This window comes from Rhinolophus sinicus, linkage group LG15 (genome assembly GCF_036562045.2).
Source record: "Rhinolophus sinicus isolate RSC01 linkage group LG15, ASM3656204v1, whole genome shotgun sequence".
In the NCBI taxonomy this organism is placed as follows: Eukaryota; Metazoa; Chordata; class Mammalia; order Chiroptera; family Rhinolophidae; genus Rhinolophus; species Rhinolophus sinicus.
In genome coordinates this window covers 39,970,085-39,997,247 of record NC_133764.1, presented here as the reverse complement: position 1 = coordinate 39,997,247, position 27,163 = coordinate 39,970,085, and the positions used below count along the sequence as shown (strand labels likewise).

The following is a 27,163-nucleotide window of genomic DNA, read 5'->3' as shown; positions in this document are numbered from 1 at the left end:
TCCCTCCCGATCCAGACCCAGCCACCTGAGTCCTGGAGTCAGGGGCCCCTCCCAGGACCCCCCAGCCACCTCCCTGCTCCAGGCATCCCCTGGGAAGGAATGCGGGGAAACTGCAGCTACTGAGTACCTGATTCCACAGGGAGGGGCCGGCCTCCCCAGCAGGTCTGATGACTCAGCACCCGCCCATCAGAGCCCAGCCGGCCAGGAGGGCCACCGTCCTGGGGGCCTCTGCCTCGCTGGCCCCCAGCAGGAGCTGGCTTCTGCCAAACCTAGGGACCATGAGTGCGGGAACACCCTGCTGTGGCCTCTGCTTCTCATCCGTAAGCATTTTATTTCGCCACCGCTACACGAAGATTCATCATAGACCTTCAAAAACGTGCATCGACCCTGGCAACAACCTTGGTGCCAGGACAAGGGTGGAGGGGCCTGGCTGGCCCCACATGGAGGGTCAGCACCTGAGGACAAAGGTACCCACCGAGGAGAGAAAAGGGCAGAAAGAGAGACCCCATGGGCATAGAGGGCATGTGATGACTTGCCAGGATGCACAGGACATGGCCCAAGACCAGGGAGGCCCCCTGGGGGAGGGTCCCACAGCAGGGGGAGGATCACGCAGGGTGAACACTCCCACACAGGCCTGAGCGGACCATAGCCACACGAAGGTCTTCAGGGGAGACACAGAGCTCTCACGGGAGCTCCTGGCCAGGTCAGACACAGCCAGGGCCACGCCTACTGTGATTGCCAGTGTCCTCGTAGCGGCTCACAGCAAAAGATCAGTCACTTACCCAGGACACGCATGGAGCGTGCGGCCTGTTGGGAGCGCCAAGTGTGGGGGATGGTGGGACATCTTCAACTGCTTTACACTGGTTCAGGGACATAGGGTCACACCGATGACATCTCAGAACCAGAAAAACGTTTGAGGATTTCCCCAAACTGGGCTCTTTGGGAAAAGATAAAATATTCCAGGAGACTAGAGAAAATCACAGGTAGGAGGGTTTCAAAGGTTCAGACTAGAAATGGTAGGCGGGTACCTGGAGGACGTTACCCAGACAGAGGCGACCAGCTCACGGTCTGGGGCCTTCACTCCCATTACATCCCATGCTGACTGCAGTCGGCCTATGACAGTTGGTTAGTGGGCAGCAGCTGCTACCGCCAGGTGCCCTTCTAGGTGAGAGGGTTACAGAGGCCCTGCCTCCGTGGTATCTGAGCTCTCCTAGGAGAGGCAAGCAAGCGATGCGCAGGTGGAGAAAAATGAGGCTGAGAGAAGTGGGCCAGGCAGGATCAGAAAGGAGAGCCGCCTGGGGGCCTGGAGGACAAGACTGAGGCCAGTGAGGCTGGAATCGAGGGGGAGGGGCGGCGTGGGGGAAGGGGGAGGGAAGGAGTGGGGGAGGGGTGGAGTGGGGGAGGGGAGAGCACACCTGGCTTCAGTGCTCAGAGGATGGACTTCTGTGGCTACCATGTGGCACAGAGACCACGGGAAGCAAGCAGCAGCCGGGAGACCATCTTGTTGCTTTCCTGAGCCTCAGACCAGCACAGGTGCAGATATGCCTCCCTCCCCAACTCAACCGGACACCAGGCAGCCCCACTACACGGGAGGCTGGCACAGAGGGCTGTGGGCGGGTCTGAGGCCACCAGCTCACAGCCACACCCTGAGGTTCTCATCAACGGCCCTGGGCAGGGCAGGAATGGCCCCAACATCAAAAGGGCTGTGAGTCACAGCTTTGCAGAGTCCAACCCTTCTCTGTGGCTTAAAGGAGACACAACGCACTCTCCTCCCAGCCCAACCTTCCAAACTTACAGACAAGTTGCAAGAATAATACCACAAGCACCCATTCACCCATCACGGGGGTCCCCGGTTGCCAATGTTTTGCCACATTGACTTTAGCTCTTTTTTCTGAGGTGTACAAACATGTATGCACACACACACAAACGTGCACACACCTCCTTTTTCCTTAAACCAGTTGAGATTCAGTAGCAAGCCTAATGGCATGGCCCCCACCTTGTGCGCCCACGTGACCCGAGTGAAAGGAGCTTGTGCCACATCAGCACAGCCCCTCCTGACACTTAGGCCACACCAGCGTCCCCGGCACCCCCACGTGCCACCTGGGAACTACCCCCTCGGGGATCTCACTCACATCGCTTCTGTCACTATTTCAACAAATCAGCATCTGTTTATTTGAACATTGTTTCATAAGTATTTGAAATAAATCATAAAATGCGGGTCACAAAAAAGGTAACGTGGAGCAGCACCAGAATTCTTTCCTTTTTGGATGTTGGGGTCTTTAGTCTCTTTGGTCTAGAAGAGTCCCCACGTGTTGTGTTTTCTTCAACACGGAGATTTTTAAGGATTCAGGCTGGTTTTTGTTTTTCAGAAAAGATGTGTTCTTGCAATCTGCAAATGACAAGACTCAGCGGGAGCGTGAGTCTGGGAGGCCGTGGAAAAGGCAGGGTGGGGAGGAGGACTCGGGCCCTGGGGTTCGGTCACTCACAGGCCGGCATCCGTCTGGCCAATCAGTGAGGATGGAGGGTGGACCTGCTCTGCCTGAGGGCCCCTCCAGGGTGCACGCTGGACCAATCCCAAAGCAGCAGTGACGCATCTCACAAGGATTTGAGTTAACACCCCTCTTAGGCTTAAAAAGGAATACAGTTCTGCCAATGCACCGCAAGCCTGAGGAGAAGGGCTTGCAACTGACTGCTCCCACGGAGGAGCCCAGCGGCCTGAGCTGACCCTACGGTGAAGGTGACAGTGACAGCCCAGGATGAAGCAGCAAAGGAGCCGGTTCCAAAGTGGCCAATCTTGCTCCCTCCCGGGGATCAAACTATGTGATTGGTCAGGGGTGGCCAGGCCCAGACATGGCCAGAAATGAAGCCGTCACAGAGGACTGGGTGGCCCCATGAAGGTGGGGCCCTGGGTGACAACTCCAGGACTCTCCGAGGGGGGTGGGCCCTTCTCTGACTGCAGGTAACCCCATGTCTCAGGCAGAGCCTGGAGGTCACGGAAATATTTGAGTAGGGTGGCTGCAAGGCCAGGGCCCGGGCGGAACTAGGAGGGGGGTTGTGCTGTCACACTGGGAAGACTGGAGCTTATTGGTGCTGAGGCCAGACTGACAAGTGTGGGTGTCCCAGGAAGCAGGAGGATCTCGGCAGGACCCTGAGGACTTACGAAGCCACGAGGCACAACTGTAGGGGTACAGGGAGCACCTCCTGCTCCCTGATACGGGTGGGCCAGGCCAGGGCCCCCCTGCCTTGCCGGAGGAGCTGACAAAGGCTGGGAGGCTGAGGCCGGGCATGGACAGCAGTGGGCCCACGGGGTGGGAGCCAGCCCCCGGGAGAAGGGACAGCGAGTGCTGGCTGCCCTCTGGCCAGTGGAACTCCGTAACTCGGCCGGCCCATCCTGGCATGTCTGGGAACCAGAGCTGCAGGTAAAGACCGTGGCAGAAACCACGGGTGGCCACAGGCCTGCAGGAGCCCTGCCCCTGCCCGGGCACTGACACTGGGCACCCGATGACCAGCCCGGGGGCAGTGGAGACTAGACCAGCACAGCCGTGACTATGCATGCGTGTGTCATGTTGGGTGGGTGGGAGACCCTGGCCCCCTCTACCTTCTCCTGGGCACAGCCCTGTGTGAGACGTCCTCAGCAGCCCCAGATGGTGCTGGGGATGCAGAGAAGGCTTCTGACCTTCCTTCAGTGACTTGACCTTCAGCCCCATCTTGAGCCTGGCAGACAAGTGGTCACGACACTCCTTTTGGGCACCAGTGGCCACCAAGAGCGCCAAAACTCTCGTTTCTTGGGTATCTGTCATTTCAGGAGGGGCCAGAGCGCCCATTCCCTGATGGTGGCAGAGGGGTTCCGAGCCAAAGAGTCAGCTGCTCAGACTTGGCTGGGAGCGTGCATCACCTTCCAGAACCTTCTGAAGCAAACATCCATAATGCTTGATTATTCTGGTGGCTTCCTGAGCAGAAAGGCACCTAAGAGAGCTAATTAACATAGGCTGGAACAAGGCACGGACACAGGGCCCGGCTCTCAGTACAGAAGGCAGACAGCTGAGGGGCTGCAGGAACGCGGCCCATCAGAGCCGCGGTCGGGCACGGAGTTCAGACAGTGCACCGTCTCCGGGATCCGCGACGTACCCCGCTGGCCTCTCTACTGGCCTCAGGGCACCAGCTCCTCCCTGAAAGAAGTAGGGGTCTTTTCCTACCTATGGAAAAGGCAAAAGTGGAAGGTGGCAGGGTGGTGGTGATGGTGGTGTAACCAAGAACAAAAATCGATGGCTGTGTTGCCATGGTGATGACAGCACACAGGGCTCCTCTCCGACATGTTGCTCCAAAACAGATCAGGACAGGAGCGCCCCCTCAGTGCCAACACTGTGTCAACAGTCTGACTGGGTGCCGGCCTTTGGGGAACAAAGCAGAGGAGGGGCCACATCTCCGGGCTCTGCCTTCCAGGCTGGCCGCCTTCCTCTGTCCTTTCCGTCCCAAGTTTCCACGCCACCTGCTTAGAGCGAAGTCCTGAAGTGGCGTTGCCTGCACCTGGGAGTCTGTTTGGGTCTCGGAATCATCGCAGGTGCCACCGGGCCTCCTGGTCACAGTCCTTGGTGACCTGCACGGCTGAGTCACATGGGGGGGCTCGCGGCTCCCAGACCCACTGTGCAGGATAGCTGGGGGCTGCTTCAAAGGGCCGTGCTGTGCAGAGGATGTGAAACGCGTGGGCTGAGCCCTGGATGATGTGCAGAGGTGGACGGGGGTTTGGCAAGGACTTGGGCTCAATCTGACGTCTTCGCCCCTCGGGCAGGACAGGCTGCAGCTGAGCCGGGTCCCACAGCAACACCAGGAGATTGGGCAGCTCGAGCAGACGGAATGGGGCCAGCACGTTCCCCCTGAGCCCCGCTCCCCGCCTCCCTTGTCCTTGGGACTCGACTCAGCAGACTCAGCACCCACCAGCCCCACCACTCTTCCAAGTGCCATGTCTTTCCTTCTGCCTGATGCCATTTGCAAGATGTGAGGTGTGAACAGAGCAGAGGAGTTTTCTTCCTACATTTCCATCCAAAGCAGGGATGAGTGATGAGGGCCGCCTGGCAGAGCGAACCCCAACTCCTGGCCACGGGAAGCCACATGGACCTTGGGGTGGGGGGCAGGTAGACCCAGGCCCAAAGCTGGAAGGCGAGAAAACCCCGCTCCCTTCTGGAAGGGCATGGATTCCCCTACCCCAGGGCATGGCCGCTCCCCAGGGGACAGAAGCCGAGCAAAGCCCCCTCTCGGGCTCAGAGACCGCAGGCCGTGGGAAGGAGCTGCTGCTGCCCACTCCTTGCCACGTGCCACGGAAGACGCCCTCCATCACCGATCCGCTCAGGCTCCTGATTAACTGCAAGTGGACACCAGTTCTCCTGCGGATAGTTTCTCAGGCACGGACTTGCTCTAACTCTTGTGACACACGAACAGGAACTGAGCCACTTGGAGAGGACTGGCCAGCGGTACCTCTGACGCGCTTGCCCACCCACCAAGGCTGGGGACACGGGGGGCCAGCATCCCGGGGATGGGGGAGACCTGCCACTGAAGCTCCTGGGCCAGCACCTGGGCCCGCCCTGCAGCCACCGCTGTGTGTGGGGATACTCTAGGGTGGCTGGTGGCTGGCTCCCGGCTGGAAGACAAACGAGGGAGCTTCTCTCATCCTCAGAGACTCCCACCAGAGAGGACTGCCAACGGCACCGAAGAACGGAACACACTGTCATGGTGCCTCACTGGGGCAGACACGGTGGGGTCACAGGACTCAGGGCCAGACAGGCTGCAGTGGAGAGCTGTCCTGGTGCTTTTGCACTCAGGACGTCGGGCTCCAGGCCCGGCCAGGGCGTGCCACCACAGGAAGGAGTTTCAAAGGCCTCCTCGAGCCTCCTGCTATGTGCCGTTCCCCTCTCAGAACAGGGATGAGCTGGCAGCAGAGGCCCCAGGCCCACTCCTCATGGCCCACACAGCCCCATGGCGCTGGCAGGAGACAGGGTCAGACCGGAAGCATGGCTGAAGGCTGCTCGTCGCCGCCCCGCAGGCAGGAGCCCCAGTCACCAGGCCCAAGGCGCTGCCGTCACCAGTCCATCCTCGGGACAAGACCCAGCCAGGCATCGCTGTTACCCATGGTCATTCCTGCTTCACAGCAGGCCCAGGAGACATGCAAACACGCTGAGCTCTGCCTCCCACTAAGACGTTTATCAATCCCTCTGCACAAAGGCTCGATCCGGCACCATAATAAAGCTCATGTCAGGGCAGGAAAGCAGGCACTGAGCCCGGGAAGGACACCCCCACCTAGCTCGCCCAGCTGCTGCCCTTCCCCGCATTCAGCCCCAAGGTCTCAGACAAAGCCTGGGACAGAGGAGCCTGTGCCCCCTGCCCCGTGGTGGCCGTGACCTACTTAGAGTCCACACCGAGCTGAGCGTAAGGACAGAGCCTCCAGGAAAAGGCTATGCCTTGTCAGCCCCAACAGCGGCAGGGCCCGAGGAAGGTCAGCAGAGACCACGTGGTCTCTGTTCCCATTGTTCGGGTCACTGCTTGGCACCAGCTGCTCTTCTGGTGGTTGTGGAAGGGGCACCCGCCTCCCCGTCCTACAGTGGGGATAAGAGATAGCAGGCGAGGGGCTTGGTGCTATCAGCTGGGAAGTGGGGAAAGGCGGGCTGGGGGTAGGAGTGCTGCTGCAGGCTGGCCCCGGGGACGCCATCTGCTGACGGCCGGCTGCCACCAAGGCTGTGGACATTATGGGACTGTGGGGTTGGGCAACCTGGGCACTGAGTCAGGCCCCGCAGGGATGTGAAATCAACACAGCTCCTACTGCGTGAGTCTAATTGCACACCAGACAGTTCACTGTCACATGCCCAGAGGGGAGGCTGGGACACACTCGAGCTTCACAGCCAGGTGTAGCCCGCTCTGCCTGTGACGTAGCCCGACAACCTCCTGGCCTCGTGGAAAGCACAGCAGCCTGACCAGGTGAGCTGCCCGTGGCGCCATCTCAGAACCACTGCACTCAACGGGAGGCATCTGGCAACAGTCTCAAAGGCCCTGGGGTTGCAGCAAGGGCGTTCCCGTCTGCTGGCCCCTGCAGTGCAGCGGTGCCACACACAGACGGGCACCCTGAGCTTCTAAGCATGAGGCTGAATTGGGAAGCTCAGCCGATGGCTGCAGGGATGCGAGGAGGCACCGAGTGCCCCAGGGTTAGTCTTCACGGCAGCCGGGAACCTGGCCCTGCTCCTCATCGCGGACCAGGTGTGGACGGCAGCCAAACGCCAGGGGGTATTCAGGCCACACCTTAATCCAGTGACTCAGTGGCCAAACCCAGCCTGGTTTCAGGAACAGGGGGGCCACCTCCTGCCGTGGGTCCCACCCGCTGGCCGCGCCCATCTCGGAGCAGCTGTGCTCTCATGGGTGCAGGCTGCAGGCTCCCGCAGATGGCCCAACATGGGCCCAGGGGCCCTGCAAGCACACACACGCCCAGAATCACAAACAGGCGGCCTCTTCAAAGGCAGAGAGCACAACAGAGGCCTCGGCAGCCACGAAGGCCGAACAAACAGCCGCGCAGACACCAGTCCTCAGCCACGACATGGCAAGATGACTGGGGTGAGGCTCTGGACAGAGCTGCGGATGGGACAGGTTCAGCCACAAGTGGAGGAGCCAGAAGGTTCAGGGAAGGCTGTGCCCCGTTCACTGCAACGATGGTGCTGCCTTCCTGAGAACTCTGGAACATTGTAGGAGGCCATGTAACCGTAGCCACCCTGCAAAGCCAAGGAGGCCAAAGGACAGCTGTTGTGACCCCTTGGTGACCTCTTCTTGCTCAAGCGCTGCTAGCACAGGACGCCTGAGTCACCTGTCCACATTCACACCCTGTACCAGGAGCCCAGGTCCCTTGGCACTCGGGCCTCCACCTCCTACGGCCGCCCGTCTCGGGCACAGCCCGGCTCTCTGCATTCAGTCACTTGGGGACAACCGCTAGGGGCCTCGCTGCAGGCAGGACATGCTCAGGTGTGCAGCACTGGGGACTGCGGATGATGGTGCAACGTCAGTGAGATGGACTGGACAGCACCCTCTGCTACACACAGAACCAGAGCAGTGTCCACGGTTGGCACCCAGAAGCAGGGCACCCCAGGAGCAGGACACCCCAGGAGTCAACACGCGGAAAAAAAATCACAGACTGTGTGACCCAGGACCAGGTCCATTCTCAAGTGACCATGATGGCAGAAGGCCCAGAAGCCAGCCCATCCACCTCCTGGATCAGGGGACACGTGTGTTTTCAGCCCCATGCCTCCCCCTACCCCCAAGCATGGTGACACTGTACACAGAGGCTGGGACAGAAAAGAAACAGGTGACGGGGCAGGGAGCTGTGAGGGGCACAGAAGGGATAAGACGGCTGTGGCCTGCTCTGTGCCCAGTTGGTGAAGGGCACCCAGGGTTTTTTACATTGTTCTTTCTGCTTTTACCTGAACTGAAACATCCTATAGCTTAAACCTTAAAGTAGCAGGAGCCTAGGGGGACACAGTCCCTGCTGACCTCTCCCAGGACGGGAGACAGACGCAGACACCCAGCTGTGTGGGGATGTCTTCTGCTGAGCCAGGAAAACACTGTCCTCCCTCAGAGTAAAGAGAACTGGACCCCAAGCCTGACCCCTCTGACCAGTCCCAGAGCCCATGTTGGAACATTCCGGAAATATCGACGGCTCTGTGCTATGCTCCCTGTCAGGCTGATGGCATTTCTGACTGGCCATGGTCAGGAGGATCCAGCCAGCTGGGACACCCAGCCTGCCAGCAGTACGCCTGGCGGCCCAGAGTGGGGAGCAGATATGCTCGTGCCCAGGTCGTAGGAGCCCCTGGGTCCCTGGCCTGTCAGCTCGGGAGCATGACCCCTGCAGGTGCCTGGACACGCACAGATTGGGGGCACCCTCCCTGTGGCCACCATCCTAGCTCCTTGGCCGTGGGGCAGGCATGTGTCCGCACACACTGGGGACTGGCCTGGAGCCTCGGACCCAGGGTCATTGGCCCAACTGAGGAAGATGAGCAGAAGGGAGGCTGGAAGAGCCACCCCACACGCAGCACACAGGCAGCCCCGCTCCAAGCAGCCCTGCAGGGTGGCTGGGGGTGGGGCCCGGCACGTCCCAACAAGGACCTGAGGGAGCAGGCCTGACAGACTGAAGTCAGGTGCCGCTGGCTGCCGGCCGCAGGGCTGCAGAACATTCCGGAGCACGGCAATCCTGCACATCAAAGTGAGCCCTGAGAGCCTGCACAGCGGAGCCTGTCCACCGCCGAGAAGAAAGTCGGGAGATGAGAGGAGGCCCCTCTGTGAGGTGTGCGGCACAGAGGCCCTGCGACCACAGGCAGAGCAGCCTCTCGCAGCTTCACAGGACAGGGGTGCAGAGGGCAGCCCCCAGCAGCCCGAGGCCGCTGGCTTTGGTCACCACGGGGGGCCACATGGTGGAGTCTCTACTCCACGACTGGGTTTCCCTCTGAGCGGTAAGTCTGGCTAACGTGGGGGGAAGGAGAGGCCCAAGACTGTGCAGGGAATGGGAGGGGCGCACTGCCCTCCACAGTGGTGAGACCGCGGTCAGCATGGGACTCCGACACCGTCCTCAGGGCTGCCAGCCCAGCGGGCATAGCTGTCGCACCTCTAAAGGACTTCCGCCCTGAGTGGGAAAGAACAGGCATGGAACCCACAGAATGGGAGGGGGCAGCACAGAAAAAGGAGGATGAGCAGAGAGTGGCCACCCCTGACCCCACAGCCACCAGGGCTCACTCCCAGAGGGACCCCGGTCGCACGTCTGTAGCAAGAGGGCAGATGAAGCCCCAGTTGCTGGGCGTCGATTACGTCTCTGAGAACAACCGGTGGCCAGGACCTGGGTCCCGCGTCGGGCACAGTCAGTGTGAGCAGAGTGCCTGACGCTGCCTCCACTGGACCTGGCCAGAGCCACCTCCCAGAGCCACCCAGGGCCACTCCTGAGGGCCCTGGTCCACCCAGACAGCAGGGACGATGCATCTCTCCCTCCCACCCTGGGGGGTACAGTCTGCTAAGGAGAAAGTGACCAGAAGCAAGCAGGGCCCCAGGGCTGTAGACAGGAAGAGCAGGAGGAAACCAGCCAACGCAGAACAAAACAGACTGACGAAGGGGTTACGAGGGACACACACGGTCCCACGTGACAAAGTCCAGCTTGCCAGGAAGGTGCATCTGCACGTGTGGTGCACACGCTTGATAACACGGCCGTAAACACGTAAAGTGAAAGCCTGCACAGACACGAGGCGCCCACCATCCTGGGGGGGAGAGGAATGCGCTGTTTACCGTGTGTCCAAACGCTATCCCACAGCCGTGAACACACCTGCACCCACTGGCGCCCGCATGGTGGGTCCTGACAGCCAAGCCCGTCTTCCTGTGGCCTGACCCGACTCTGCCCTCTTGCAGCCCAGCCAGCCTCTCTGCTCCAGACCTTTCCCACTTCTGCCCAAACGCCTTGCTTTGTCCACCTTGCATGCCTGGGCGTACCCCTTGCTTGGGTCCTCGCCCCTCCCCGTGGTCCCTCTGCTTCTCCTAACCCCGGGTCGCTGCCGAAACGCCGGTCACTGGTTACCCCTCCTGTGGCCCCAGAGGCTGCACATTACACCTATCACCAGGCGTGCTGTTTTCCAGCCCCCCCTCCCAGGGGCCTCCCCTCAACACACATACAGGCACAGTGTCAGGGAATTTCATAGTACCCACCCAAGGACAAATTTCTCAAAGGCTTCCAGGAGGACAAACAAAAAACTCACATAAAAATAATAATCAGCATCGAAACAGCAGTGACTACAGCACCACTGGGGGTCAGAGGACAGCGGGTGACACCTTCCAACTCCAAGGGCAGAGCCTTTCCCTCCTGGAATTCTAAGCCAGCCATCAGCCCCTGGTCAAAACTGTACTTCCCATTTACCTGCTGAGGGGCCGTAAAAGGAAGGATGACCCCCGACGGAGGGAATAAAGCAGGACCAGAAACACAGGACCCAGAAAACACAGTTCCAGGACACAGAAGGGATGTCTGTGCACAGCTGAGCTGGCCGGGGGGAGCAGAGCAGGATGGGGCCCCAGGAGGCACATCCGAAAGAAGAAACAGCCGAACTCTCAGGGGGGCAGCTGCCGGCAGTGGGGTGCCAGCTGCTGTCCCAGGGTGTGGGAGAAAGTGGTGACAGCATACCCAGACTCAGCAAACGAAGGGCAAGGCAATTACGAACCCCAGAAAAAACAAACTTGTCAAAATCATAATGAAAACCCATGAACTATAGTTCAAGAAAAAGATCAATCAATTGGATGTCATTAAACTTAAAGATTTTTGTTCTACAAACAGAAAAACGAAAAGCAGACCAGATTGGGGAAAAATATTTGCAAAATACATTCTCTGAGAGAGCACGTCTGTCTAGAATACACAGAAAACTTTGACAGCTCAATAATAAGACAAAACCCAACAGGGAAAAAAAGGGGGAGAGCTGAACAGATGCTTTACCAAAGAGGTAAACGAACGGGGAATAGCAGTGAGGTGCTCAGCCTGTTAGCTCATGAGAGACGTGCCCCAGCTGGAAGCTGCCCGAATGTCCACGCAGGAGGCTGATGGGCACGGGGCATCCGCACGGCACCCACTTGGCACCAAGGCTGACGGGCTGTTGATACAGCCACCATGGGCATGACGTTCAAATCACCGATGCAGATCAAAGCAGCCAGAGCCAGGACGAGCAGAGGCCACACGTGCGAGCCCACTGCGCACACTCAAGCAAACGCACACTCAGGGCAGTGTGCAAAGCTGTGGCTGGACAGGGGGGCGCAGGCGGGAGGCAGGAGGGGCATCTCGGGGGCATCACCTCCGTCTCGGGGGGATGGAGCTGCTGGTATCGTCACAGCGCGCCCCGTGTCATGCTCATCCAGCTGCCCACTGGAGACGTGCGTGGTTCACATGACGCCACCATGAAGTTCTGAACACAGCGCTCATGACACCGTGTCTCAGCTGTGACAAGGATTCCCGCCATCATCCCATAAACACTGCATAGCGGACCTCAAACAACACAGGGGTTGGGGCGCCGAACCCTGGCACAGTGGAAAATCCGTATATACTTTTGTTTTCCTTTTTTCCCCCCATATATACTTTCCGATGCCTCTAAAATGTAGACGTCCCTCGGTGTCTGAGAGGAACCAGCTCCAGGACCCCGCTCCCCCCTCCCCGGTCCCCCAGCAGATACCAAAATCCACAGATGCTCACGTCCCCTGTGTGAAATGGGGCCGATCAGTGCAGTCAACCCTCTGCATCTGTGCACGCCCAGTGCAGATACAAACAGTGCAGTGTTTATTGAAAAAAACGTCCGTGTGTAAGTGACCCAAACTGGTCAAACCCACGTTCAAGGGTCAGCTGTGTAGTGATTTAAGCAAAAGTTGTCACCATTATATTGGGTGGGGCAAGAAGACAGTATAAAAATGCTAAATCCAAATCTCTATAAGAAGAAGAATTCATTAGATAAAAAGAAAAAACATCAACTTGCCCTTTTAGAGGTCTGGACACAAACAGCAAGAAAACAGTACCCAGAGATGAAGGTGGCTGCCTGGGGCACAGTGAGGGCAGCTTTTTAAACCAGGGGCGCGTGTACTTGAATCAAAAGTCACATCCCAACCAACCATGGGACCCAAGAGCATGTGGAAACAACTGTCCACACAAACACTTGTATATGCTTGCTCATAGCAGCAGTCTAGTCAAAAGGTGGAAACCCTAGTTTCCATGGTGAATGGACAAATAAAACGTGGTCCAGCCAGCCGAATAGCATTCAGCCACAAAAAAGGAACGAAGCACTGACGAGTGTACAATACAGATGACCCCTGTAAACTGTTACCCGAAAGAAGCCGGACGCCAAGTTCACAATGGACGTTGCACGATGCCATTCACAGGAGGAGGCCGGAGCGGCCAATGCAGACACAGAGTGGACCATGGGGACAGGAAGTGACTGCTAGTGGGCATGGGCTCTCTCGGGGGTGATGAAAGTGCTCTGGAACCATAAGTGGTGACAGTGCCCAAGTGTGTGGACGTGCTAAGCAGAAACCACAGAACTGTGCACTGCTGATAGGTGAGCTACCAGGCAGGTGAATTGTGTCGCAGTAAAGCTGTTACCATGTTTCCCCGAAAATAAGACCTAGCCGGATAATGCGTCTTTTGGAGCAAAACGTAACATATGATGTATTATAACATATTATATATTATGTATAATATAACACGTATTATATTATACTATACTACATCATATCATTTCATATTAAAGACCCAATCATATAGTAAAGTAAAACCTTATATTAAGGTCTTATATTAATTTTTGCTCCAAAAGATGCATTAGAGCTGACTGTCCGGCTACGTTTCATTTTGGGGGAAGCATGGTACCACAAGAAAAAACAACTCCCGGAGCTGGGCTGGTATGATGCAGGCAGCAGGATTTGTTGGTCTCTGCCCCTGGTTCCTGACACAGCTCCTGAATCCCTTGGAATGTCCTGGGGACAGGCGTGCTTTTTGTTCCATGGAGTGGCTCCTGGCTGGGGACTGGTCACCAGAGAGACCAGACGGTGATTGATTAGAAGTTAAAACTTTCAGCCCCATCCCATCCTCCAGGGAGGGGGCAGGGGCTGGGGACTGAGTTACTAACTGATCATGCCTCCGTGTGGAAGCCCCGTACAAATCCCTTCGTGGGGACAGAGGCGCCTGCACTCCCCAGACCTTGCCCTGTGTGTCCCAGCATCTGGCTGTTGGTTGTGTGGTCACCGTATCCTCTAGGATAAACTGGTAAATCTAGGTAACCACTCTCCTGAGTTCTGAGAGCCATTCTGACAAGCTAGCAGACCTGAGGAAGGGGTCGTGGGAACCCCCAAGGTGTAGGCAAACTGACAGGAGTGTGGGTAAGTGGGGTGGGGACCACTACTGCCACTGGTCTCGGCAGTGGGGGCAGTTGCGTGGGTTGGAGCTCTCAGCCCATGGGGTCTGCACTGAGTCAGGTAGAGTGTCCCACTGAACGGACGGGGACAGTGGCGGGGGCCTGAATGAACTGGAGAATTGGCTGGTGTGGGAACCCCCACATTTGGTGTCCAGGTGCTTGGGGTAGAAGGAACATGGTCTTCCTTTGGCTGGCACTGCCCAGCCACCTCTGCAGACGCACACAGTGGGAACTCCTATTTGGTGATGGACCCCACACTACAAATAAGCCCCAGGTGAGATTTCAAAATGCACAAGCCCACCGGGAGCCCCTGATTCAGGCCGGAGCCCCGCCAAGCTCCCAGAGCAGTAGGGACGCTCTCCCTTGGCACCCCCCCGCGTGCTGACACCAACACGAGGCCGTCCAGCCTGCCCACCAGGCTTGCTGTGGCAAGGACCCCAAGCAACGACCGCCAGCGGGAAGTTCTAGAACCTCACCCCCGTCTTGGACATGTCCGCCCTGACTGTGGGGCCTCACGGGGACTCGTTTTCCCAGGGACAGACCCAGGCACTTCTGCGTGTGAGTGTGAGCACAGGGAGAAGGCACGCCTGGTCCTCGAGCACACGTCTCCCCACAGCCAGCACGTGATTCTCCCCGATAAGAAAAGGCCCCTTTAACAGACAGACAGGAGCCCTGTGCAAACACACCGGGACTTGCACAACACTCGACCCCCCTGCAGGGAGGCCCAGGAGTGCCAGGGCCTGGAGCCAGCTGGTCTAGCCACTGTTTGTCACAAAGGTGTCCAGGCCTCCATCCACCCAAATGTCCTACATGTCACCACCCAGGCTGAAACCTGCAGGCCTGACCACCGCAGCGCCACATGGCCCCTCCGTGTTCTCACGGGGCTGCCAAGGGCAGGGCAGCTCTGCGTGCACGAGACCAGAAGGTTTCCCGCCAGAGTTGGAGAGCAGCACGACCCTCTGCACACAGAAGAAAGGCTGCCCATCCCCAGAAGCAGAGCCCAGCCCTGGTCACTTGCTCGGCCAGGCACGTCCACACAGCCTCCTGCCCCTGCTCCCTCCGCCTTCTTCCTGCCCAGGCAGGTCCCACAGTATCTGTCAACACAGCAGCTGCGTTTTCACACTGGTCTCACGGAAACCTGGACGCTGCCATTGCTGTGCCTGGGCGGCAATCACAGGACACAGAGCTGCAGGCCTGCGGGAACGGTGCTGGGCCTCCATGTCCCCAAACAAGGGAGTGGCACAGGCCACTGCAGGACCCTGCAGCAGACAGGCCCGCTTTCTGGTGCAGGATGTGTGAAAAGTGTAAAGGGGGATGCGAGCAAGAGGGGCAGCGATATGACAGTCCTAGGCCTGAGGCCACCGCAGGGGGACAGGCAGCCCCCAAGCCTGTCGACATGACCCAGGGCCTCGGGTGACGCAGGGGAGCTCATGACTTGCCATGTTTTATACTGTGTACCTTCATTACAGAAGTAACATGAGCTCATCATACAAAATTTGCAAAACAGAGAAAAAGCATAAAGGAAACAACAACCCCTCCTGTGAACCCCACCTGTTTCGCTTCTGGGGTCTCGTCGCCCACTTGTCACAGGATATGCACGCTCACAATGCATTTTTACAAAATGGGGCCCCACCAGGCGATGGGTCTGCCTCCTTGTGACTCGTTTTTATAGCAGAAACGCTTCCCCACGTCATTACGTGCCATCACATGAGCCCAACTTCTTACGTGGCTACCCCACATCAGCCATTCAAGCTTTGCCATGAACATCTGTAAACGTGGGTTTGCCCCATGTCCTCACCTGGGCCGTGCTTCTCAGGATGACGGAGCCACCAGGGCGAGCTCCCAGCAGCACCTGAGGCTGCCCGGTGACCCCACCTTCAGTGGGGTGTGCACCTCACAGCCCTAGCCAGTCTCAGGGAAACAGTCATTTAGGAAAATCTTCCCTTAGTGGACAGCTGAAACCCGACCCCAAACCAAAGGACCAAACACAGGACAGGACCCCAGACCCGCTGTGCATATCCAGTGACTTGGGACCTCTGGGCATCTTACCGAGTTCCTTGGAGCCCTGGCTCTCGCTGGCCAGCTCGCCCATCTTCACGAGGGCATCGAAATAGCCTTTGGCAGCGTAGGTGACACCTGAGAGAGGAGAGAGGGGGGTGAATTTCTCACTAGGGACTGACGTCCCCGGCAGCCAGCCTCTATCCGCACACACGTCTGTCTGGGCTGGACCTGACTCCCTCTTGCTGATGTTCTTTGCTTCCGACGTGAGGGCTCCTTTCCTTATTAGAACCCAGTGTGCATACAAGTGCCAAGCTACTCAGGTCCAGTGCACGTGTGGTACCTGGTGAGGGGGAGGGGAGGGGGAGCGCTGAGCAGACCTCGGAGACAACCACTGCAGAGGAGAAACCTGCAAGGCTGGTGGGCAGGAAGCCAGCTACTCAAAGCGCGGGCAACCTGGAGAGAACCCTGGTCCATCACTCCCCGGCCTCAGCGAGACGTGTGGCTGGAAGTGAGTCATGCTGCTCAAAACAGCTCAAGTCACCGCTGCTGGTGGGGAGGGGGGCTTCACACCACTTCCCACGGGGGCTCGCGACCTAATCACAAGGGGGCCTGACTTCTCATGGAACTTGGAAAGCTCAGTGCCGGCTGAACTCCACGCCCGGCGCCTGCTGCCTGGAGTAAAGCTTCATCCTTTGGGACAGCGGTGACCCTCGGGAGACCCTGGGTGTGCCAGGCAAACGCCAGCTGGGGAGGAGCCCCGCCTGCAGCCACCAGTGGGATAATTGCAATTCCTAATCCGTTTTCTACAGAACCCGGTTAGGGGCTTGTAACCCGGCACTTTATCAAATTTTATTTAGGTGTTTTCAATTAAGCACACGCAGTTTGTTCTGCAGCCCAGGAGCACACGTGGGCTCCGTGCCCAGCCAGCTGAAGTGTGTCTACTGCGGGGGGATGGGCTCCCTAAAACGTAGAAAAAAGGTCAAACTTGGCACAAATCTGGCTCTGGGGAGGCCAAGTGCAGCTGAGGTGATGGTGGTGACGGGGCCGCTGAGCTCATCTACTGGGACCTTCCAGGAAAACAGGCAGAGGGAGGAAACCTCCGATTCTCCACACAGTTCTCTGGAGAGTCTCAGGGGGGCCCAAGTGGGGGATGAAAAGTCCGGAAGGAAACCTGTGTCTCACATCAAAGAGCCCGTGCAGAAACCAGGGAGGAGGCCAGCGGCGGCCAACTCACAAGGGGCATGGACCTGGGGAAGAAATTCCGTCATTTCACGGGAAAGCCACCTGGGGGTAAGCAGTGCCTCACAGACAATGGCCCTGGGAAACCGCCATCGGTGGAACCATGTGAGGCCAAGCCCATCTCCACGGCTGAAACTCCTGGCACTTTCGAGCTCCCTCTGTGTGCACAGGAAAAATCACACTCAGCCAGGAGCACATGAAAGCCCAGTCTGGTTCCGACTGGGTGGGAACGAGCTTTCTTGGGGAGTCTGAGGGTTGTGTGTCCGACACCCTCCATGCCAGCGCCAGCCCTCCTGCCTCCTCGGTCAGACACCTCTTCCAGTCCATCAGCATCGCAGACAGGACACAGCTCTCGGATGACACACAAGAGCTTGTCCTAGGCCACTGCGGGGGAGGGGACCCAACACAGGACCCAGTGCAGTTGACAGCCAAAGCCTCTGCTGTCAACTCCAGTGGGGGTTGGGGGGGAGGAGGTCACTGCCACAGCCTGAGACCTGCCACTGTCATAAGACCCCACAGGCTGGGTCTCAGCTCCAGGAAGGACAGCTCTTTCCGACGGCTCGGATAGGACAGGACCGGTGCCTAAGGAGCAGGTGCCTCCCGGCTTCCTTGGGACCTCACAGGCGTTTGGGGCGCTCAGAGAACCTGGTGGGGTGCTGGCTGCAGAATACATGTGCTCCCCGCAAGCACAGGGCTGTGCGGGGTCCCCACCGCCACCCAGGACCGGGAGATGGCCGGAGCAGCCTGTCCATGCCACCGACCCCAGCTGTCCTCCTGCACTTTCGGCACAGTCTGTGTGGACACTGCTGCCGCTCCTCTTTGAAAGGGTCAGCCCTGCGTGGCGGACCCCGAGCGGGAAGGACCAGGGTCATGGTGGAGCCTCTCGTCCCCAGGCATGGTGAGCGGGCAGGACTGTGCCCACACACCCCACCTGGACACCAGTAAGGCCACTGCCCAGGGACAGGCAGATCCTGCGGGTGCTGTCCCCAGGCGACGGTGAGGGTGAAAAGAACAAGAGCCAATAGTTCCAGCCTCTCTTTGCTGCTTGCAACCTGACAGCCCACTGAACACAGCTGCCATGGGCAGCCGCAGAGACTGGGGCACGTTCCAGAGACACAGGCACCTCCCTGCTCATAAAAATGCTGTAATTAGAGTGACACCCTGCTTCCCGACCTGGGCAGACCTGGTCAAGGGTGTGGGGGACCGGTGGTCGGTGCTCAAAAACATGGAGACCTCCAACTCAGACGCCCCCATGGCCCCTGCTCGAGCTGCACCCCCCAGCGCCCTGTGTGTGAGCCACAGACAGGCCACTCGCCAGAGAGGTGCTGAGGGCCCCAAACCGAAGGCCACCACCGGCCCCGACAGCTTCACCTAAGCCCAATCCTACAGACTCAACACAGACGCAAGACCAGACCCCGTGCTCTCATCACAACCAGAGGATAAGACCAGGGACGAAGCCGTCCCCACTGTCACTGGGACAGGGCTCAGCCAGCCAAGCTTTGTCTCTGGGACGAGATGCCGCCTTCCGCTCTCGTCCACCTGCTGAGACGTGGCCCTGCCCCGCCTTACCTGCCAGGGCTTTCTCATAGTTCTTCCCCATGGCGATGAAGTTCCTCAGGCTGGGGTTGAACTGCTCCATGATGGTCTAGGGGAAGAGCAGAGAGCACGTGTCAGTGGCACAGGCAACCAGGTGACCACGAGGACAAAGTGTGGGGGCATCACCTCCCAGGGGCCACAGACAGGCTTCCTGGGTCCAGCCCCAGCTGTTCCCTTGAACACCCTTGGGCAAATGCCCTTTCACATCTGTAACGTGGGGACAAGAACAGACCCTGCTGCGGGGGCTTTGCAGCCTAAACAAGAGAATAAACATAGGGCGCGTGGGGGGCTGCGTGTGACACATGGTGGCGCTCAGGTGCGGGGCTGCCGAGGTGCCCGGTCCCGTCTGGCAGGGCTGAGTCGGCGAGGAAGGCCCTCCCGCCAGCCACACAGATGCTCAGCGCCTGGGAGCCCCTCACCGGAGTCTCCACTCAACGTGTCAATTACCAGACAGCGGCTCTGACTGGCGTCCCACAGCCTAACCACAGCCTGATTCGCGAATGGCACCCCACAGACAAAGTGCCAGGCTCCAGGTCTGGTTGCCCAATGGACTGACGTCTTGGTGCCAATGTCAGCAGTTCTTAGACTGAAGAAATTATATTTTTCACTTCTAAGGCCAAATAAATGTTTTGTTTTGTTTTCCCTCCCTTCTCCCACCTCCCCCACCCCCCACTCCAGTTCAAGCCGTTCTCAGTCTAGTTGTGTAGGACACAGCCCCCTGGCCCATGCTGGCGTTATGAGCCTTGTGCTCCCCCCACTGCTGAGGCAGTCGGTCCTCAGTCGGCCACTCACAGCAGCTCTCGCCGGCTGCCGGCCACTCACGCTGCTCACCGGCCGCTCCTGGCAGCACATGGCAGCACACAACAGCCCAGCTCCAGGAAGAACTGTTGTTCACAATCTTAGCTGTAAAGGGCGCAGCTCATTGGCCCATGTGTGGGAATTGAACCAGTGACCTCCGTGTTAGGAGCACAGGACTCCAACCATCTAAGCCACTGGGCCACTCCCCCCAAAATGTTTTAATTACAAGGCATAATCACAGGCACGTACAAGAGCCAAATGCAGTTCTCCCGGGGAATCTGCCCTGACTGCTGACCAACAGCCCCAGCCGGAGAGGCTGGGAGGGACTTTCAGGGAAAAACCTGGCTCGACAACACGTGTCTGGTCTTTCCTGAGTGAGAGAGGACCGTCACCAGGATGGGGAAGCACCGGTCCTGTGGGACCACGGAGGCCCAGATGCTGCTCGTGAACAGAGGACAAGCCACGCGTTCCCTGCCAGCCCACACTGTCGCCGCTCCAGCCCCAGTAAAGCCCTCCTGCCCCCGCTCCTGACCCTCAGTCAGCGGGACCAACACCATGGACTCCGAGCAGGACAGTGGGCTCTGGCTCCAGAAATCCAGCTTCCTGGCCCGTGCTCCACCCACCTGCCCTGAGGTGTGGCCAGGAGGGTCAGCACAGAGAGGCACCGAGGCCCACGGAAGGGGTGCCCACTGGGCTCTGCTCTGTCTGGGGCACCCGGGACCTGCTGTGATCACCAGAGCCGAGGCACTGGGGGACACAGCAGGGACTCCATCCCAAGGGCCTACAGCGCATGTGCAGGTGGGGAAGGAAGCCCTCAGCTGATATGAGAAAGCAGGGAACTGAACCACGTTGTGGAGGCGAGGAGAGACGCAGGCAGGACAGTGCAAAGGCCCAACGCCAGGGCCCAGTGGGCAGGTACGTCAGGGGACAGTGTGACAGTGTGAAGGGGAAGCAAGGAGCGGTGCAGTCATGGGCCAGAGAGCCAGGCAGTCTGAGTACATTTCAGAAGGACCCCTCTGGCTGCTGGGGGGTCAACTGTAGCCAAGGGCACTGGCAGATATAAGGGACCCACTGGAGCTGCTCAGTGGTCTCAGAGGTGATGGCTGGAGTGCAGTGGAGTGGGGCCGCCCCACAGGTCCTGAACACGACGGACCCTGATATGGGGTGAATGGGGTGTGAGGAGTGGGGGACAGGATGCAGGTCACTGGTCTGGGGGCCAGACCCTGCAGTGGGGAACCGAGTCTGGACATGTCATTTCTTGGGAGTGCCTGGGACTCGGGGTGGGGATGTCACATCATGGGCAGCAGGGTAAGACAGATGGTGTCTGGGAAGGACTCTGAACAGGAGGCCAGGTCTGGGGTTATCAGCCCAGGGATAATGCACGGGCCTGGCGGAGCTCACGGTCATACTGCTCCAGCCGCCACACAGACCTCAGGGGGGCAGAGGAGCCTCCAGAGCTGGAGTTCATGCAAACGGAAAAGAATAGAGGCCGGTGCAAGCCTGGGGGAGCGGGTTTGGTCGCCAGGCTGGTGTTCTGGTGTTCATGTGTGTGCTCATTGCATGTGTGCTCGTGTGTGTGCGCGTGCTCTTGTGCGTGCGTGCTCGTGTGCGTGTGTGTGCTCGTGTGTGCATGTGTGTGCTCGTGTGTGCGTGTGTGCTTCGTGTGCATGCGTGTGCTCGTGTGCGTGCGTGTGCTCGTGTGCACGTGTGTGCTCATGTGCATTTGTGCTCGTTTGCGTGTGTGTGCTCGTGTGCGTGTGCTCGTGTGCGTGTGTGCTCGTGTGCATGTGTGTGCTCCTGTGTGCATGTGTATGCTAGCTTGTGTGCTTGTGTGTGTGCAATCACGTGTGCCTGTGTTCACATGTGCCTGTGTGTAAATATGCATGCACGTGCTTGTGTGTGCATGTGTATGCTTGTGTGCTCACATGTGCATGGAGTTTCAGCATGTGTGTCTCACTGTACTGACAAATGCAGGTCTGAGACACTGCCATAGAAGGTGGGCATTTGAGGTCCTGTGCTCTCGGGACCTAGCTGCCAGGACCTCGGCAGCCCCCACCCCAGGTTCAGGTTCCTGGGCAGCCCCCACCCCCACGCTGGCCCATTAGGAAGAGGAGGCCCCACCCAAGCTCATCCTCTGAGCCCCATTCACATCCTGAGTGATAGCAGGAAACAGGCCAGCAGCCACCCAGGCCAAGCATGGGGATTACCATGGCGGCCCACCCACGCCCTCCCAATGACACATGGGGACAGCTGCCAGGTTTCACTTCCTTAGCACAGGGGCTGAGCTCACCCACAAAGAACGTGGGAGCAAGTGGGCAGGACGGGCACTGGGGTCCCAGCCAGGCCACCTGGGCAGGGCATGGCCTGTGCTGCACTGAGAAGGGATGGGTGGCCAGGACTGGGCCTGGTCACACAGGTGCTGCTGTCTTGCCCGGACGCTGACGCCCTGAGGGAAGGTCAGCCGTCAGAGTGCAAATACCCACTGCTGGCCTGGATGGGCTCACAGTGAATGGTCACCCACTCAGCTCCGGGTCATTGCATCTCCCAGAACGATGGCAGCCAGAGACCAGTCAGGTCCATGACAACTTCATTGGGAGGGACCCCAGTGGTCCACGAAGGGCCAGCCCCTTCTATGAGGGGGGTCCTCTCTGGCGGCATCTCTCAGAGCCTGAGTCCCCAGCCAGTCCAGGGCTCAGAGGTATTTGGACCCACTGGGCTGTGCTTTGGCCCCAAGATAGACCCAAACCACCCTCAGAGGCCTCGCAAGGGGTTCGCCACCCATGGCCTGGCACAGCTCACCCTGGGTGAGTACTCTCCATGCCCGCCCCCACCCTCACTCCCCGAACCAAGGCCATGCAGCTGCCCCACGCACCCACTGGTAACTCTGGACCCTGGGCGGGGCCCTGGGTGCCGAGGGAGGCAGCAGCTCCACCGGGTCATCACGTGGGGGAGCGTCTGTGCGTCCGTGATCACACTGCACTGACAGGACAGCTATAGCTTTTTGGGGACTCTGCTCAGAGGGAGCTGAGATCCAAACACGCCAACACCCTCCACAGTGCGTGCGGTGGGGGTGTTCACTTTAGGAGGGGAAGCGAGTATCTCTTCATTACTGATGCTGCAGGGAGGACGTAAACAAAAGTGAACCCGGGGAACGCTGCTCTCCCGGCAGAGAGAACGAGTGGTCCTCTGCACAGCGGCCTCCGGCAGGACCCCTATACACTGTGAGCCTGTGGTCTTCGGGCTGTGTGCACCCAGGGCCCGAGGTGCCTGCCTCACGCCTGTCACAAGACTCACGGGAGCTCGCATAGAGGTGCCACAGGACCCCACTCTGGGACCACCCTCCCCCAGCCAGGACTGAATCCTACATGAGCCACGACCAGCATTGTCTTCAAACTCTGGTACCTGCTCTATGAAACCCTGAAATGCTGTCGCATGTGGCGACTGTTCATTCCTTGTGGGCCAGGAACAATGTACACTTAGCAATGGCACATTCTCACCCAGTCATTGGTTCATTCAATATTGATTGCAGGACACCCTCCGGCTGCCACGAGAACTCCCCTACAGAATGCACACTGCGGAAGGGGCAAGGTGAGGAGGGGTCTCTGCCAGAGACGCTCCCAAGCTCAGGCGCATTTGGTTCACGCTCACCCTCTTGCCGGGATGTCACACAGCTGGATGTTCCTGCTGCCCCTGAAGTCACAGGAAGCCAGGCCTTAAGCACGGCTCCACTGTGGAAGCACCCGGCTGCCCCTCTAGCCCCGGGGATCCCCGCCAAGACCCCAGCCTGCACTCCTACAGGAGCCAGTAGGAGGGGCAGAGTGCAGCTGCATAGGTGACTGTCTGTCTCCAGGAAAGGACAGCCCACAAGCCCCAGGAAGTCTTCTTGCCTGGCCGGCTCCTGGCCACATCCTGGACAGTGACAGCCATTTTTGTTTTTCTTCAGTCATGGGTCTGCCGAGACAGCGAGGAGAAAGGGCAGTGGAGACCACCCCCTAACTCGGGGGGAATGAGGGGAGTGGCCAACACGTTTCTGGAAAGGAGCTCAGCTGAGGGCCTGTGCTCCTGGGCCCGGGCTTGTTTATTCCTGGGCTCTGATTCCCAGCCCCTCCCCAGCACTTTCCTGGCAAGTCTGCCACAAACAAAGTTTCTCTGCTGACAGACAGAGAGGGAGGGCCATGCCTTCGTGTCCCCTCCACCCCTCACACACAGCAAAGGAAGGAGGGGTGGCCGTCCTGTGCGCACGTGGGGACGTGTGTGGCCGAGCCAGGCTGCATTTTCTCTATGCTCGCCACACCTTGAAGAACAAACTGAAGGATGATACAACACGAGGACTCCACCTGGCTGCCTGGGGAGGGGTGGCCTTTACACCCCCATCACCTGAATCCCCACCTGACTGGTCTGTGTGTGTCACTGCCCCATTTTACGGATGGACAAAGAGAGGCATGGGGAGGTTAAGAGCCTGCCCGTGAGTTCCTGGTGGAGCCATAGGCCAGCTGCACAGCTGGGCTTGTCCCTCTTGCCACACGGGGCCCAGCACTGTCCTGACGGGCCGCCAGGGCTGTCAGGACAGGACCAGGTGCCACCAGGCAGCCCTACCTGCCAGGGCTCCCTCAGAAGCCATGTTCCAGTGACATCACAAGAGTAAGGCTGAGGCGGCTCCCCCTCCGTGTCCCCCTCCCCAGGAGGCTGATACCAGGGCACCTCGTCATGCCAGGGCAGGGCCCAGAGCCTGCCCCATCTGCCCACCCAGGACACACGACCACCAGTCTCCAAGGGCCCCAATGCCCAAATGCCCTCATCTCCCACCTCTCTCAGGACTTGACAGGATAAGCAGGTGCCAGCTCTGGGCAAGTCGTCCAAGTAGTGCCACTGTCCAGGCACTACCAGAGGAAGATGGGAGCTCCTGCTGCCTGCTGCAGCCCCCACACACAAGGGATACCAACTAGCTGGGGCCCTGGGCAGAGGGCAGTCTGTCCCGCTCTAAAAACTAGGGCATCTGTCCTGGGGACCCTTCTTAAAGGAATAAAACCAACCACGAGTTCAGTGAGTGCTGGGAGGACTTCCTGGAGGAGGCAGACCTTGCGCTGGATTTCATGTGTTTAGAGCCAGAAATAAGGTACGACTATACTCACACGTGAACAGAAAATGAGTAGATGCAACAAAGCTTCCAGAATGAAACAGCCTATGGGGTGAGGATGGGGGAGTGAAGGGGCTGCAGGTGAGGCCCCTGAGGGAACAGGGACAAACCAAGCAGCCTGGTTATGCTTTAACAGCACGAGGCTCCCCTTCCCACGAGACTCCCCCACAGGCCATGAGCCCCCAGGGGCCACAAGGACAACCCCCGTCCGCACTCAGGGCGTCCAGCAGGGACATGGCCAGGGCCACACAAGTGTGTGGGAGGCCAGCCAGGCCACAGCCTCCTGAGGAGGGTGCATGAGAAACCACTTTGCAATGGGACCAAATGTGGGAAACAAAGCGTCTGCACTGTTCCAGAACAGAGACTGGAGTCCCCCATCACTGAGCGAGGGGTAGCCAGGCGGTGCACAGCCTGGCCCTGTAGGAGGTGGAAGAGGGGCCTGGAAGGAGGCCGGGGATGGACTGCATGCTGCTTCAGGGGCCAAGAGTCACCCCAGGAGGGCTGTGGTCTCAGCTTCCTCAGCTTCCTATGAAGCCCCCAACATTATAATAAAATAACAACTTGTGTCTTTGCTATGGCACCCAGAGTGACACCGGGGAGCACAGAGGCCTCACAGCCAAAGGGTGGGTACCCCTCCATCACCCCTGGAGGCCCTGGGACCGGGAACGGCCTGAGCTATGGGCTGAGTGACACCAGGACAAAAGACAAAATTCTGGCCAACTCCCCCAGTCCTGGCTTGAGGGCCAGGCCGTTCCGTGCTCCCCTCGGGGACAGGCACAAGGCCACACATGGATGAGGAAAGAGCAGCCTGAGCTCCAGGACCCCCCACCCCCCACTCCCCTTCTAGGAGTCAAGGACCATCAGTGATTCCTTGGACCCCACAACCCCACCCCCATACTTCTCTCAGGCACCGCAAGCCTGACCCCTTCTGAATGAGGTCCTGGGGACCTGGAAGCCCCAAGCTGGCTGGTGCTGGGGGTGCTGGGCAGGGTCTGTCCCACGGTGAGCCACTCCCACAGGAACCAGACAAACCCCGTCAGACCAGGAGCCGAGAGCAGCAGGGTCCCAAAAGGGCCCTACCGGCCTGGCCACTTCCTTCCTGTCCAAGAGGATGTCCTGTCTGTCCTGAGCTCAGTGGGCACGGCCCCTAGAGTCACTGCACAGCGCCTTCCAATGTGCAGGCCTGGGCCACACGCTCCCTGACCGCTCAGGCCTGGGGGCATCCAGCCCGCAGAGGGGTCTGTGTCCTCCAACCGCCATCTGTGTGGTCAGGCTACGCCGGAGCCCTCGCTCCCATGACTGCTTTCATGAGGAGATCCAGTGTGCTCCCCAGGAAATGTGTTGTCACAAACGGGGGACTGCCCTGTGATTGAGGTCAGAGGGAAACCCCTCGGGGCCTGGAAACAGGTTGCTGCAGTTCAGACACACAGCACCCAGACAACAACTGCCCACTGTCCTGGCCGCTGCACTGGGGTTAGGGGCCCAACGGCCCGCAGGGTCCTAGAGCCGAACTCGTCCCCTAAAATTTCATGTGTTGGGGGCCGGACCCCCAGCACCTCCAAAGGTGACTGCATGTAAAGAAGGGGCTCCATGGGAATAATCAAGTTGAAATGCGGTCACGTGGGTGGCCCTGATCCAGTGTGACTGGTGTCCTTACGAGATTAGATCACAGACACACACGAAGGACAACCCTGTGGGGGTACAAGCCAAAAAGAGATGTCTCAGGACAACCCTGCCGACACCTTGACCTTGGACTTCCAGCCTCCAGACTGAGAAAGAAGAGTCTGCTGTTCAAGCTGCCGGGTCTGAGGTGCTTGTCCCGTGGCCTGAGCTGACCTGGGCAACTCCCACTTGCAGTGAGGCCTGATCCTGAGCTCGCATCACTGACAACAAACCCAGACCTGGTTACTGCTTGGTTGGCTAGAACATTCCAAGGCCACTGACCCGTGCTCATCCCTGTGAAGGCTCTGACCTGAGTCTCAGGGGCTGGGCTCCCGCTGGATGGGCTGCAGCCTCAGACCTGCCCCTCCCCCACTGCACTTATGTCAGGCAGGTTGGTCGGCCCACTCAGGCGGCTGGGCACAGGGAAGCCAGAGGGCGACAACAGAGCCCCAGCCGGGGCCTCCCCTCTTTGCCCCCGACCTCCTGGTCCCAAACAACTTTCCATTCTTAAAGCTAATAATCGCAGCCACCACTTACCCAATACTTCCTACGTGCCATCGTCCCATTTAATCATTAATGAGAAAAAGGTAACACTAAAGCCAAAGCACTTACCCGAAGCTGGCGGGTACAGAGAGGCAGCAGGTTTGGAAGCCAGAGGCCCGGGCTCAGGCAGCCACCGGCCTCATCACTGAGGCGCCCACCCAGCTGCTCACCCAAGGCCCCTCGTGGAGCAGATTTGGGGATGAACAAGGTCACGCACACACAACTCTCAGGACCGTGCCTGGCCTGAGCC

The 27,163-nt window shown here is 59.1% G+C and overlaps 1 protein-coding gene across 3 annotated transcripts in view; it reads right to left on the bottom strand.

The window, feature by feature from the left end:
* Positions 1 to 27,163, bottom strand: part of BAIAP2 (BAR/IMD domain containing adaptor protein 2) — a 66,574-nt gene that overhangs the window by 31,669 nt on the left and 7,742 nt on the right. For all 3 annotated transcript variants that reach the window (XM_019735654.2, XM_019735656.2, XM_019735655.2), the window contains exons 2-3: positions 18,747 to 18,822; positions 15,987 to 16,073 (exon numbers count right to left, since the gene is read on the bottom strand). In XM_019735654.2, the coding sequence (XP_019591213.2) occupies positions 15,987 to 16,073; positions 18,747 to 18,822 (163 nt within the window). The remainder of the gene's footprint in view (positions 1 to 15,986; positions 16,074 to 18,746; positions 18,823 to 27,163) is intronic.